Below are 16,087 nucleotides of genomic sequence, written 5' to 3' on the forward strand. Positions count from 1 at the left end.
GTAATTTTTATGATAAGAGTTTTAAAACTGTAACTAAAATAACCGAAGCAAGCATTAGAGAATTTAAATATTATTTATTGAAAGAAAATTGGAAGGAAGTACTTATGGCAGACGATGTTAATGTTGGCTTTAGTACATTTGTACATATCCTAAAGTATTACTTTGATATATGCTTTGTAACTATTGTGAAAAATAGAACAAAAAATAAAAAAAATAGATAGGAAGTGTCATTGGTACAATTCTGAGCTTCAAAGAATCAAAGATAGATTAGATATTCTCTACCATTTTTCAAAAGAAACGAATATTGCATGGTACAAAAATGAATATAATACCTTGAAAAACATGTACAGAAGTAAAATTAAAGAGGCAAAAAAGCATGCAAATACTAGTTTAATAAATAATGCCAAAAATAAAACAAGGGCATTGTGGAGTATTGTAAATAGAAATAAAAAGTGTAAAACAAAGGAAAGTGTAAATAATTATTTTAAGCCTGATGATTTTAATGAATTTTTTATAAATGTTGCCAAGGAATATGTAAATGTGAACCAAAATAATTATAGTTTTAAGTATTATTTAAGTCAGAAAATTGTGCCTCATGATACAAGCTGTTTTATTTTTAGAGGTATAACAGACTGTGATATTTTAGATATAATAAAACAATTAGCATGGATCATTTTGGTATGACGAATTGTTTAGTTAAACAAACAATAACTTATTTTGTAACACCATTGACTGTTTTAATTAATAATTGTTTAAATTTAGGAATATTTCCTGATGTTTTAAAAATCACCAAAGTTCATCCTATTTTTAAAAAAGGTAAAAGGAATGAAATAGGAAATTACAGGCCAGTTGCTATTGTGCCGGTTTTGTCTAAGGTCATGGAATTAGTCATATGTAAACAGTTATTACAATTTTTGGAAATGGAACATCTGCTTTGTAGAGAACAATTTGGATTCCGAAAAGGGTTATCAACAGCTCAAGCTGTTATTTCTTTGGTTGATATGGTTCTAGACTGTTATGAAAAGAAAGACTTTGCTGCTATAACTTTCTGTGACCTTAGCAAAGCTTTTGACCGAGTGTCTCATAAAATTTTGATTAAAAAACTAGAACATTATAATATTAAAGGGATAGCTTTAGATGTACTTAGCTCTTACTTAAAGAATAGATCTCAATATGTAGTAGTAGAAAAAGATATATCTCTGTGTAAACCAATAACCTGTGGAGTCCCACAGGGCTCTGTTTTGGGGCCTTTGCTGTTTTTAATTGTAGTGAATGATTTGAGTGTAAATGTACCTGCAAATATTGTTTTATACGCTGATGATACCACTATAGTAACTACAAATAAAGATTATAACAAACTCTTAGAAGACTACAAATTGAATATTAATCTTGTAGAGAACTGGCTCACTGCCAACAACTTGATTCTAAATAATGATAAGACAACTACTGTAATATTTAGCCTCAGAGAAGATCCTAATGAGACACAAAAAGATATATTTCCAAAATTTTTAGGTTTGACTTTTGATCCTAATTTAAATTGGTATCAGCAAATTGTAGGGGTTAAAAGTAAACTAAGTAAAAGTGTTTTTGCAATTAAACGTTTATGTGGTGAACTTGAGGAGAAAGCTCTTATACAATCTTATTTCGGACTTTTTCACTGTCACTTAAATTATGGTTTGATTGTTTGGGGCTCTTCTCCTTATGCAAATGAAGTATTCATCATCCAAAAAAAAGTTGTCAGAATATTGGCAGGAGTCAATAAATATCATAGTTGCAGAGAACTTTTTAAACGTTTTAGAATTTTGACATTATTTTCTTTATATATACAACAATGCCTACTTTACCTCCGAGCTAATTTAGAAAAAGTAAACCTAAGGAAAAATGTTCACAATTATGAAACAAGAAGTCGTAACAATATCAACTTACCTCAAACTAGACTAGCTAAAACCGACAAAAGCCCAATGATGATGGCTATTAGACTATACAATAAGTTACCATTAGATATAAGGATGCTAAGTGATATGGAATTTAAAGCTAAACTAAATTATTTTCTATATGAAAGATCATTCTATTCAGTGGAAGAGTACATCTCAACAGTGTGGACAAAACAAGACTTTTAGAATATTCATTGTATTACAAAAGTTGTAACATTGTATTGACGTGCCAATGTATTTGTGTGGAATATTTTCTGGCAGAATAAAATTCTTATTCTTATTCTTATTCTTCTTATTCTTATGGCAGGACAGTTTAGCTATATATGTTCCCCTGATTCTTCTGCTTCTCCAAAGAGTTTGTGGACCCACCTTTATTCAACATCCCTAATACTAGTTGTAAATCCTCCTTACTTCGTTCACAGGGTGCTCACCACCTTTTGCATAAGGAGAGATACATTTTAGATTGCCTACATCCTGGGGCCTTTACCTAGGTTAAGGATCTAATCTCTTTTCCCAATCTTTTGCTAGAGTTTGCCCACAAAAGGGGAGAGTATTTCTCTGTGGAGGCAGCATTTCCGGGCTGTGATTGTGGCCATTTGATCTCCGAGCTTTGCACTTAATTAGCAACTTTTTAGGAGGGCTACAATCCACATGACAGCATCTATTGGAACTTCAACCGTATTCAGTGCTGCCTCCATGGATTTGTATGCTACTCAGTCAAAAGCTCTTTCAATGTCCATAAAGATGCATATTGGTATAGACTGAGATGGAGTGCCAGTAAGGTTTCATCCCTTAGGTGTCTATTTTTTCCATAGTTTTCACCATGGAGGAGGTTAGGCTGATTGGCCTATAAGAAGTGGATAGAGAAGAGTCTCTACCTATTTTCAGCCCTCTCTTGTAGAAGGGACGGGAAGACTCCTTCCACCCTTGGTGATTTGGAGGGCTTGAAGTATGTTATAGCCCATTTAATGCTTTCTGCTGTGAAGATTCTTTTTGATTTTTGTCTGGACTTTACAACCTCTCAACTGGTTACAACCTTTCTTGCTCATTTGAAGAATTTTCTGGTTTTGTTTTTAAGTGTTTCTAGCCTCCTTGTCCACAAGGCATATTTTTCTTTAGCTTATTGCTTCTGAGGAGGCAGTTTTCCTCATAAGCCTTTATTATGGCATTTTCTACCATTTGGGCTAACCTTTCCAGTTCAAATTTTGGTTTGACAGGGTTCTATTTCTACCAACTTTACTGCTTGGATCTCTCTATATCCCCTCAAGTTAGTAAATTTATAAATCCTTTATGTCACGTTTATCTTTCTATATTTATGTTTATCTTTTATACCTCTACTCCAGCCTCTAGATCAAATCTAACAAAATGATGGTCCGATACTGAGGCCACCTGTGAAACACGCCACCTAACAAAGTAAATACCATTTAGGCCTTTGGATAAGGTGAAAGATTCAGATAATCAAATAAATGTCATTTAAATCCGAGTTAAAGTGAAGCATATGGTTATGTAAGCACCAACTAATGACGCAGAACACAGACGGGCACTATACATGGCCCGTCAAGCTGAGAAGACTACTTGAGACTAAATCTGTACTGAGCGAGAGATATGATTTGGCCACATTTTAGGCCTCCCAATCACAAAGGATTATGGTTTATGTCAATTTTAACAGTAAAAATTCATTTCCTCAGTTATTATTAGGTCATAACCAGGGACAAATCCACTTCGTGTTACAGGCTTTGATAAAGTGATTACAAAATTACATATACATAGCTCATTTCACTCTCAAGATGTCCTGTGGACAGGTAGAGGAAAATTTTTAACAGTCTACTGAGAGATATGTTTCAATGACACTCAGCCAAATACCATAGATGAACATGTACCATCATCAAACTCATTGTTTGATATATATATTAAAGCTCAGTTAAACCCCATGGAGGAACATCCACCATCATCAAAGTCTATCTTGACTATAATATAAGTAAACCAATACAATGGAGTATTATAGGACCCGAAAGAGCATAATAGATGAATAGGTATATTTAAATGTCTTTAAACTCATACAGGGAATAGACTTCTTTAGTACAACATAGTAAAAGTTAACAACGAAAACCAAAGTTTTAGTTAAAATAGTAATTATACGGAATGTCTCTTAACTCACTGGACAGGTATATCATAAGGTATATCATATTATTACTCAGTTCAAGACAAACACATTTCACCATATGAACTTGGATCCCCAGTGCTTAGTTTCCCATATGTCTACATGTGTTTTTTATGAAAAAATAAATATCTTAAAAACTAATACATTAAATCCTCCCAAATTTGAGTCACGTGCTTAAAAAACACCAGTTACTACAATACAACAATTTTATATTTACAATTTTAATAGTTACAATAAGAATAAGATTTTATGTGAATGTTATCAAAAATCTAAGAAACTAAAATTATGTAAATTGAATAATAAATAACTGATATAGAGCATATTTAATAAGAATATACACGGCCCACATTCAATTTAAATAATTAGATTTTTTATAGCATTAAAAACTTTGTCATTATTTAGTATAATTGCTGGTTTTAAGAGTCAAATTTAAATTTTTGACAGCCATTTTGAAAGTATTAAAGATAATATCATAATATTGTTCGTGGAAACTGGTGTTGCTACAATAAGCATGGAATCCATATTTGGTAGGACTTTCTACATAAGTTTTTATTATATTAATATTTTTATAAATACACATACAGAGAGACAGACAGATCGGAAAATAAGCACTGGAGTTTCATATTCATATGGTGAAATGTGTTTGTCTTGACTTGAGCAATAACGTGGTATACCTTTGTCCATAGAGTTACGGGACACCCTGTATATCTAAGTTAAAAATAGACTAGGCTCATACTAAACATTTATTTTATATACGTTAATACGAAAATACTTATCAAGACTACAAAAAGTTTCCACCAACCAAACATCAAGTTAGTTTTTTATATTTGCTATAAGTACGGGATGCACCTCAAAATGCAGTTTAATGGAAAAAGCAATACCTACATCTGTATCAAGACTGAGTGCAAGTTAGTCTATTGAATTCAACCATAATGATTTTCAAACCAATTTTAACTGGTCATAATTTTATTGAATTCCTGGCCTGGCCTGCATCCACTTTAAGATGGGAACAAATCTGTAAAAGGCTATTTCATATTCACATTCAGACAACATATACCATTAACTAAGGAGTTCTGCCAAGCTACCAAGCTAAAAGTACTTTTCTCAATGTGCAGCATGGTGTGGTAATAATTAATGGCATATATTGGTACAATATTACTTACACTCCTATAATTGGGATTTTAACATAATTATAACGTCTTATAACCATTCTACGTTTATTTTTTCAAAAATAAAAGCTTATATCATGTACATATTTACTACTTCTGGCAAATGAAGACGCCAAGAGGCTAACAATCTCAACATGACGTTCATTGCACAGACAGTTGTTTATGTTGACTGCTACACTGCTGAGGTTATTGATTCTGGGTATTCTGGGTTACAGGCATGGAGCCATTGTCACTTGGAACACTAGCTACGTTTTACTTTAGAACAGTGAAATGCAAATTATGTTAATTTTTTTTATTATCACCTTTTACTTTTAAAACAATATTTAAAAATAAAAGCAACTTATTTTACCAAGTCAGAAGGCCAAGAAATTATTTTACGGAATTATTCGAAATTTTCAAATTAGCCAATATAAAATTTGGAGAAAAATGTGACTACATGTTTACTAATAGGTAAATTTTTCCTACATATTTATATCACATAAAGTGGCGTGACTAAATGATTGCCACACTGAAAAAAATATGGTTAAGAAGTACTTCACTTTTCTTTAAATATTGTTCTGTCCTTGTGACCTGGGATTAAAGGAATAAGGCCTGGCCTTTTTCCTTTCTAAGTTTCTATGTTTTTTCTTTTTTTAAATCTAAAAAGTTTGCACTAAAGTTATTAGATATACTTTTGTTGCCAAATTTGTAAGGGTGGCTCTAAATACAATACACAAAAAATAATATAATTAGTATATTACTTTTTATTATTTTAAGAGTTAAATCAGTTACAGTTCAAGATCAGTAATACATAGTACATGGACCTGCACACATTTATCTTGCAATTAAATTAAAGCAAATAAGTTACTATTGCATAATAAAACAATTATAATTGTGTATAATGTGGAGGATGATCTACTGTGTTACACACAGGACTGATTTTTCAAGAAACCACTTTTCAAAAGTATTAAACTAAGAGACTATATATAAATTGGAAACGCTCATTACATGTTAGGGATTTTTTGAGTAGTTATACCTACAAGTAAGTACTTTATTTTAATTAAGAAGTGTGTAAAGGAAGAGTGCTTTTGAGTTTTGGGCTGAAATTGAATATATTGAAATTAAAAGTGTGCATCAGTTTTCTTTTAATTTTAAAAACATCTAAAAAGCTTCATCATTACTTTACTATTCATATATTATGAGAATGACACATTCTACATATAAATAACAAAGATGTGCTAAATAAACATACTAAATAGCAAGGACATAGCCAGCAAGAGAGTCCAAGGGGTCCGGACACCCCCACAAAATTTTCAATTTTTTAAATTACTTTCTTAGTTAACGATTATTATTATTATTTAAATAACTCAGTATTACTGACATGTACTGCTGAAAGATCGTTCTCAACAACGAAACGGGTCAAGAACTTTTTAAGGAACAAAAAGTGTCTTTACTCTCAGTCCAGTACGAGAAAATATTAGTTGTCTGGACCCCCCCAAAAGTTTTTCCGGCTACATTCTTGTTAAATAGAATAGAATAAATCAACTCAAAACAATAATCGTCTATTTCAATTTCTTACTAGTACGCCCAATTTCATTAATTTTAGCAAGAAATCCATAATTACACTTAGATTCCAACAAGAAAAAAAATACAGATTTATAAAACTAACTGTTGTAAAAATAAAATCAATCTTTATATAAAAACAAATAATTAAGTGAGTATATCAAAAGCAGAGATAAAAAATTATATTTCTTTTTCTCAATTGATTGATTTGATAATGTAGAAATGCTGTACATACAAGATAGTTTCAAATATTAATTATGGTTTAGGCTCTTCGCTGCAGGATTTGAAAACTAAAATTCAGATGTATTATTCCTAAAGAACATTAATTGAATTTGTAAAGCCATTAACCTCAATAATTATTTTCAAACTGTCTATAGTGAACACTATATTGAGTGTAAAATATCGATATGAGAACACTGAAATCTGCAGCAACAGTCTTGTCATAAATCCCAATGTTGCCTATTATTGTGACTTGCCTTATACATTTGTAATGAAATGTCTCTTTGGTGAATAAATATTCTGTTCTATACTACTCACAATTGTACTACAAGAAATAGAAATAATATGGAAGTGAGTTTTTTAATTAAATTGTTTAAATAAAAATTCAAAATATGATAAATTATATATTTTGACTTACTGTCTAACTACATAAAATGATTGGAAAATAATAACACATTTCAAATAATTCTCAACCTATTTTATGACTACCATTTCTTTGATTCCCTTTTCTGAAATGTTTTAAATACATGGAGGATAACACAATTTTATTAAGTATACATCCTGTTAAGAATGTTTATTACTTATTAATCATTATTTTAAAACATTACTTAATAGTTAATATAGTTTAATTTAGAATTTGTAGTTGTTTGTATATATAAGTATGTATGCATGGTATGTGTTTATTGTTAGAACCTGTTAAATACTGTAAAAAGTATTGTATTGTCCCCATGATGGTGTAAGAATCATGGGTACCATTCATAAATATGAATAAAGTTACTTCTGATTCTGAAAATACTAAAAGTACCAATAAGAAGAAATATAGTTTACTTATCAATTAATAATAACATTTTAGTATCTTGTTTTTCATTGTTTTCAATTTGCCCCGAACTTTTTTGTCTGAGACTTTAATATAATAATATTCATTTCAAAACATTCGTTAAAGTGTATTTATTAATTTATTTCCTGTGATTAAATGTGTCTGAATATTTTATATATAGGCTTAATATATGTATAAAAACTATCAACATTATTATTAAATGATAATTTAATAATAGATGGCATTACTTTTAGTATATATTACTCATTTTGTGCTTGACTTTGAAATTTATTTGAACAAACAGGATCGGTCCGTGAAAGACAAGTAGGGCAGGTAGAGAATCAATCCAGGATGAATGATGAGACAATAAGATATTGTAGAGTTGAAGGTCATTCACAATGCAAGATGTCACCTTGGTCACCACACATAACATAGCATATTTGTTGTCAAAAATTATAAACAAAATCTCCTAACAAAAATATGATCAATGTTACCATGTTTAATTATTTTAATATATGATTATTATAAAAGGAAATACATTAAATACTGACATATTCTTTAACACTGTGAAACACTTTTGTTTTTGTTTTTAACATTACTTAATATACAAGTATCATTTGTACATAAGATGATCATTCGTAATAGTGCAAGTTAAGACACATATTATTGACGTGCAGATCTAAATCATATAGATAACTCACTTATTAATTAGGATTGTAGTTTGTACCATATTACGTACATCCGTGTGCATTATCACTTGTCCTTGTACCAGTTGTGTTTGTTTTTAACTTTACTTAATATACAAGTATCATTCGTACATAAGATGATCATTCGTAATAGTGCAAGTTAAGACACATATTATTGACGGGTAGTTCTAAATCATATAGATAACTCACTTATTAATCGGTATTGTAGTTTGTACCATATTACGTACATCCGTGTGCATTATCACTTGTCCTTGTACCAGTTGTTTTTGTTTTTAACTTTACTTAATATACAAGTATCATTCGTACATAAGATGATCATTCGTAATAGTGCAAGTTAAGACACATATTATTGACGGGTAGTTCTAAATCATATAGATAACTCACTTATTAATCGGTATTGTAGTTTGTACCATATTACGTACATCCATGTGCATTATCACTTGTCCTTGTACCAGTTTACTTTTTCTTAGCCTGTGCTTTGACCCTTTAATCAATTATTCCAGATAGCTGACTATTGCACTATTTTATCTTGCTATGAACTTATTCTATACGCTAATGTATTATAATGTAATGTGATAGCAATTGTTTGCCTAATGGCAAATAGTTCTTTAGGATACATTACATCTAATTACAATAAAATGCTCTGTTAATAACTTTAAAACATTGGAAATATAGTGGAACTTATTACTGAATTGAACTGAATTATTCAAATTTTTTAATTAAAAATGTGTGAATAATATATAATTAATAATCATAATCAACTGTATTAAAAATTTAACCTTGAAATTTATCTGATTAATTTTTTCTATAAATCAGTGTCAAATACCAGAACAGTATGTTTTGATTACATATGGAATGTTTTATATAGAACATTTATGTTGCTTTAAACCATGGTTAGAATTAATAAAATTATCAACATTATATCAGTATAATAAAAAAGTCTTACATTTCAGTTTTCTTTATGAGTATGTTACAACTTGAAATTAATACAATCGTCAATCAAATAATTAAATATAGTCACGCAATAAAAAATAATTTGTCACTACTTGTTTCGAATATAATAAAAGTAATAGTTTCTTCTGGGTGGTAGAAGATAACATAATTTCCCAGAATGATTGGACGGTAGTAAAGTGCTCAAATATCTATTGTGATACTATTTTAAATAAAATTCTAAACAATTCAAATCAGTGTTAAATTATATTTGTATAATTGCTCAATCTATAAATCTTGGCAAGAAATAATTCCAGTTTACTTGAAAATCTTGAGCTAAAAACAGTGTAGAATGTTTATCATACCTAACATTCCTTGCAGAATCTCATCGGACCAGGGGAATAGCCGAAATATGTCCCAAGGTGGGAAAGGAATGTGCAGGAAAAATCCCAGTTTCATCTTCATACCCAGGTCGTCTGCTTCCTACAAAACAATTTCTCTTAGCAATTTACACCAATATTTTATTAATAATCTAAAATATAAAAATAACACAAATATTAAAGTGAAGATTTTGTTCAGAAATTTACTTTATAAATTCCAAATACATTGTAATTTTGGAAAAATCTTTTACTAAGAACTACTTTAATTACTGATGTTTTGAATACATAAACTAATAATTTGAATATTTAAGTCCCAGCCAGGTACTATGTTCCTCCAAGAGTTTTAATCAGAAAGCATTTACATATGACAATTGTAGACTCTTGGAGCAATTGGAAAATTCTTTAAATATTACTAAATGTTAATAAAAACATTTAATGTTGACTTGGCCACTTAACCATTAATAAATCTTCTTAAGAAAAGTTATAAAACAAAATTTAACATGTATGAGAATTGTCACAGTATCTAATAATATGTGTAATTTTAGTGCTGCCATATAAACTTTGAAAATTTTTTTTTAATACACTGTTTAGTGAGTTTATTATAGTAAAGTTGACTGCAGATAAAAAGAGTAAGGCCATTGCTAAAAAACTATGTGTGTTGGTACATTAAAAAAACTGCTCAGCCTAAAATACTTTTTAATTCTCTACAGTAAAAGATGTTTATGCTAACATAATAATTTTGTCGTTGTCCATAGCCAAAATACTGAGATTAGAATCTAAAAACAGAACTGTTGTAAGGAGCAATCACAAATAAACGTGATGCTACCAGCTATGCTGACAGCTGTCCAAAGCAAACTCTTTACAAAAAGAAATGTTTATTTATGTTACACTTAAAAATAACCTGTTGTCTTACAATACTCTCCATTGCACAATGATTGTGAATGGTGATTAAAGGCATACAAGCTACTTCTAACACACTTCTCCTAGGATTACATTCTAAGAATCAAAATTACATTTTTCTACAAACATGGATTGGCAAATGCCTTTTTTTACTAAAAACCTCTAAAACTAGCCTTAAAAATTTGTTTTCCTTATATTAGCCAAACTAATTGACAAAATTTGATATCCATGAATATATTCAGGGTAGAATTTTATTCTGCCCTTTAAAAGTGTGCCACATACCCAAAGGAAATTCTTGGTGGTTCCTAACTGACAAGAAAAACATTATTAAAATGCAAAAGTCATTTTGAATTACAAAAGTTATAGCAAAGGTTACAGATAAACACATTTGATATTTTGCTCCTTTTGGTTTAAATGAATCGTTAATGAGAAAATCAAGTCTACAGTTGTTAGTTTACTCTCGGCTTTAAATCTATAGCTCCAAAAATAAGTATGTGCAGATTTGTGTTTATGGAACAAAAAGTTTTATTTTGACAGAATACACTGCTGAAGATTGCCACACTTTATTCAATAATCTACATACTGTTTACAAAATATCTCAACTAGACCTGAAGTTTTCCAATTAGGAACCATTAGTTCTTTTATTATTTTATTGTGTAGCATCTCACACAAATATATAATCCTGGGCTAAACTATATAGATTAGAACTATAAGTCAGAAAATTGTAAGTGGTTTCCATATATTCACAGGTATCCGCAGTCCTACAATGACGTGATACAAATTTTCATGGTTTAACTTGACACATGACAGACATAGCGTGTAATGGCTACATACATTGCGGATGGTATTGGCCGCCAACATAAGGTGATAGTCGTGCAGCCAGACCAGTGGTGGTCCTGACTCGGGGCTGTCACCTATTAGCTTCAGAGCTGCAATTGTCTTGGTTGCAAACTCTTGGTTCACCTCACAGTATGCCTAGAAAACAATGAGATTGAATATTACGCCTTGCATCACTTATCTATTAGTTCTATGTATCAAGGTGTTTTATACACAAATGTTAAAAGGGTAAACCAAACCAAATTATACCAGAGGAATTGTATAATTTGAAGGGGAGGATATAATAAGAAAACCTTTTATCAATATTTTATGGGTTATTAAAAAAAATCTCAAACTGTGTGGTTTAAATATTCAATTATTATATACTTAAAAAAAAACTTAAAGGCATTCGGATGCTTATTAATTAAATTATTAAAACGAAACACCTCTCACAATGCAACTATCAAAAATAAAGCATAAATTGTATGAGGTTTAACATTGTTCTTATGGGGGGGGGGGGGAGGGAAAAAAAATCAAGATTATTTTTACTACAGCCGGCTTTTTAAATCTTAAATCCTCTTCTAAAAAAAATCTCTTATTATTCAGATCTAACATGACTTTTTCTGGACTTGTATAAAAATTATATAATTATTGTAACATACATGTTACACATTATTATTAAGCAATCTAAACATCAAGTTCAAATACGAAACATTACAATTTATCTGACATAAGAACTGATTAAAAAGATAACTGCAAAAATACTTAACATTACTGAGTAAAATCTTTAAATGGTGGATATATAAATCTTAGCTAAGCAATTTATTGACTGTACAAATATACTTTCGACATACTTTTGCATCACCACTCCTTCATTGAGAAGTGAGTTTTGCATTTGTGATTAAGACATGTAGAATATCCATAAGTTAGGCATGACCAGAGTCAGCAACCAACTGGTTGAGATTCTGTTTGGATTTAAAAATGTCAATAATCTCATGAATTTGTGTACACACACAAGTTCTAGTATTATTTTTCAGTAATGATTAAAATTACAGATGAAAATTCAAACTAGAAACGCCATCAATCATAGAAAAGTTAATGTTGCAATTATTTACAGTTTTTTCTATTTTTAAATAATCAAAAACTATAAATATTAAACTCTCTTTGTTGGGAAATAATATCATACCATTCAATTTTAGAATGGTATTAGTTAAAACTGCATAAACAAGAGACAACTATAGATTTTCTTTATTTCACCAAAATAATTCCATATTAAAAATGCAAATTCACTCCAGAAACAGTTTTTACGTGTTTGGTGAATATGACAAATGTTTGTTTTCTATGTTGACAAAATGTACTCAGTTACTATCTGCACAATCTCTCATAACTGAACCATAACGAGCTAGTTATAACTAGAATAGTACGATTGAGTGATGAGTCACCTTCCAGTGGTCCGCAGAGAAGTTCGCTCTGTCTGGCATAGAGTGGAACAAAGGCCAGAAGGTTCCGTTACAGCAGCCATTGTAGTAGCTGTCAAACACTTGAGGGTCCAAGCGCACTGCCAATACCTGACATACAATCGCTGTTACATTTGATTTACTGTCTCATCGATCCACTAACTCTTTATTCGCTTTCACAACTTGACGCTCATTTACATTTCAGAAGTCACTGAACCATAAAGCATGCTTCATCAAACCCTGTTGGGAGTTTTACTTTAAAGAAGAACAATGTATTCAAATATCTTGTTTTAATATTTAAATTGTCAAGTATTACTCATATAGTACCACAATGTACTATTCTTTGGGACAATGAATTATTCTTCCCAAAGTTTATTTTTTATTTACACTTTAAAAAATCCTAATTTTAATTTTCAATCAGGTTTGTTTACAAAATATATTCCCCACAATTACACTGTAGGCTACACACAATGGCAATGGGATAATATAAATGTGCGGTGTATAAACGTGTGAGCTTAACACCAACTAAAAGAGGAAGTTGAATGTTATTGGATTCAATCACTCTATCAAGCCTTAATAACAATGCCATAGACACATACACTCTGAAACTCGTTCAACATGTTGCATAGTATACCACGTTTTTGGGTTGATAAATAAAATCAGTTATAATTTTATTTATTCATAATAATAATAATTTATCTATAACCATGTAAATAATAACACAACATTCCAAAAGTATAATATTTAGTAATATGTTACTCAGTACTGTCAGTCAGCTTTTAAAACAGGAAATAAATATACAATACTTGTGAATTTATATTCATACACTCATTATCTGTTTTCACACAAATGTTAACTACGCATATGTACAAAGATTTTGTCATTTGCTACTTAAGACTTCTCCATATCGAATTTACATTCACACCTAGGTAGCCTATTATCACACCGAGAAAGGGAAACAATTTGAGCATTTGCTATAAAAAGCAATACTGGAAAGTAGACAATTACATTTGCTCATAATTCATAGTAAATTTAAAAGTTGTAAATACATGTTCCTAATAGCTATTATTAGCCACCATTCAGGATAGGGTTGAGATAGGGACTACTAATTTGTGCTGTTTATTTTCTTTTATCAAGCCCTTCAAAAATATGGGTCGCACAATGTATTTACTTTAAAAATTTTTGGAATTCCCCTACATTTTTATTATTAGGTGTAGGATTACTGTTGAATTATAAAATGTACATTTTTTATAAAAATAAACATAAAAGAGTTTTATTTTTCTACACTAATCACCAAACAAGTTATTGGGCCGTCTTCAGACTAAATTGACCCTGAATGTAGAATAAACACATCATTTCACAAGTTAATCATTTGTCATATACAAAAAATGTTGCATTGTATGGTAATAAAATGCTTACTAAAGTCAAAGTTTATAGCAGGTTATTTACATTTTTTTGAAATATTTAGTACATAAATATACAAATTTTAAAGTAACTACAGTGTTCTATATGTGAATTATTTCTAATGGGCTTTTAATACAGTGTTGTGTTCCAGAAGTTAAAAAAAAAGAAACTGATTCCAAAATAAGTTGTTTATGATTTTTAGTTTAAAGCACATATTCCAAAAATATATAGCAAATGCTACTTGATACACACATTGTGAACTGATTAAGAGAAGGATAAAAACATTTCCTTGAATAGTTGTATCATTAGAAATTATAACTCCCAAGATAAAAATAATGTGTAAGCAATGTGTATGGCTTCCATGTTTGCCCCTAAGCTCTGAAACATCTGTGCTCACTACCGCACAAGAATTTGTATAATGAATCCAATAGTCTGGAGTAAAATTAAGCATTAATAAATAATGATACAAGAATTATTATTACCTTGAACCATAAGATCCTCAAGTTTATCCAAATTTAAATTGAATATACTTCAAATACATCAAATATTTTCTACTCAGTTGAGGAATTTTTAAATCTTTAATTTCCTGTGAACTCATGACTAACTTGAACCTGGTTGGAATAAGGTAGATGGAATTGTTAAGGGCAATACGAAGTAACTAATTGTATACAATTTTATGTTTATATTTTATGTATCAATGTTTACATGTCTAAATGTCTTGTGGTTTTTATAATTATTGTTGGTTGTAGTTTTTACTTTAAATTAATTAACTACACCATTTTTAACCTTTTTTTATCTAAATATTGTATACTTTGGTAGCATTGGTTGTGCCTTAGAAGCTTCTTATGACATGTCCACAGGTTGTAAATTATAGATATATTTATATTATTTATTATGTGTTTTAATTTATTTAGATTTAGTTAAATTTTTAGTAAAGTATTTTTGACAGTGCCTAGTGTACTGCCTTTATTTAATGGCAATAAAAAATTATTATTGATTGAAGAAATTTATCCCATTTGTATAAGTCCAAAAGTTTCAAACACTACATGATTATAGATGATTATTTACAAACATATTTCTAGCTAGCTACCTTGTCAGACCGTAATCCAGCGGTGGGTGTCTTATCATTGGGGTCAGACTCTGGAATACGTTCCGACTCATTGGTGAGGTGGAGGCCAGGCCAGCCAACCCAGATACCATTGCAACGCACCACTACTGGCGCTACTGCAGTCACCAAGCCCCCAGCACTGTAATTCATGTCACCACTTATTGTATCATATTACAGATGCTAGAGCTACAATCGTACAAACGTTTAAGATGATTAAGACAATCTGCCTATGTGAACCAAACTGACTGCGTGATGAAACCAATTTTATCGAGAACTTCACATTCTGTAATTATCAAATTCCATACAAAATGATCATGCGTAATAGGAAGATAATGTCATTGGCTTCAACAATGCCTTTTTGGGAAAGCTTGCCTCAATGACAGGTTATCTAGATACTTGGCACCACTCAACAAATGCACTCACTCATCTCCTGAGTGCCAAATGACACATTCACCTCTCCCAGAGCAACATATCAGACTTACACAGGACCCACCATTGAATGCCCCAATCAGCCATCCTCTTATTATGGCTTTTCTTTATGAG

The 16,087-nt window shown here is 30.3% G+C and overlaps 1 protein-coding gene across 1 annotated transcript in view; it reads right to left on the reverse strand.

The window, feature by feature from the left end:
* LOC124356891 (alpha,alpha-trehalose-phosphate synthase [UDP-forming]) overlaps positions 1 to 16,087 on the reverse strand; it is a 53,577-nt gene that overhangs the window by 28,130 nt on the left and 9,360 nt on the right. Inside the window, exons 2-5 of the mRNA XM_046808170.1 lie at positions 15,527 to 15,683; positions 13,018 to 13,143; positions 11,594 to 11,734; positions 9,845 to 9,962 (exon numbers count right to left, since the gene is read on the reverse strand). Coding sequence (XP_046664126.1) covers positions 9,845 to 9,962; positions 11,594 to 11,734; positions 13,018 to 13,143; positions 15,527 to 15,683 — 542 coding nt within the window. The remainder of the gene's footprint in view (positions 1 to 9,844; positions 9,963 to 11,593; positions 11,735 to 13,017; positions 13,144 to 15,526; positions 15,684 to 16,087) is intronic.

The sequence above is a fragment of the Homalodisca vitripennis genome, chromosome 3 (genome assembly GCF_021130785.1).
Source record: "Homalodisca vitripennis isolate AUS2020 chromosome 3, UT_GWSS_2.1, whole genome shotgun sequence".
NCBI classification, from domain to species: Eukaryota; Metazoa; Arthropoda; class Insecta; order Hemiptera; family Cicadellidae; genus Homalodisca; species Homalodisca vitripennis.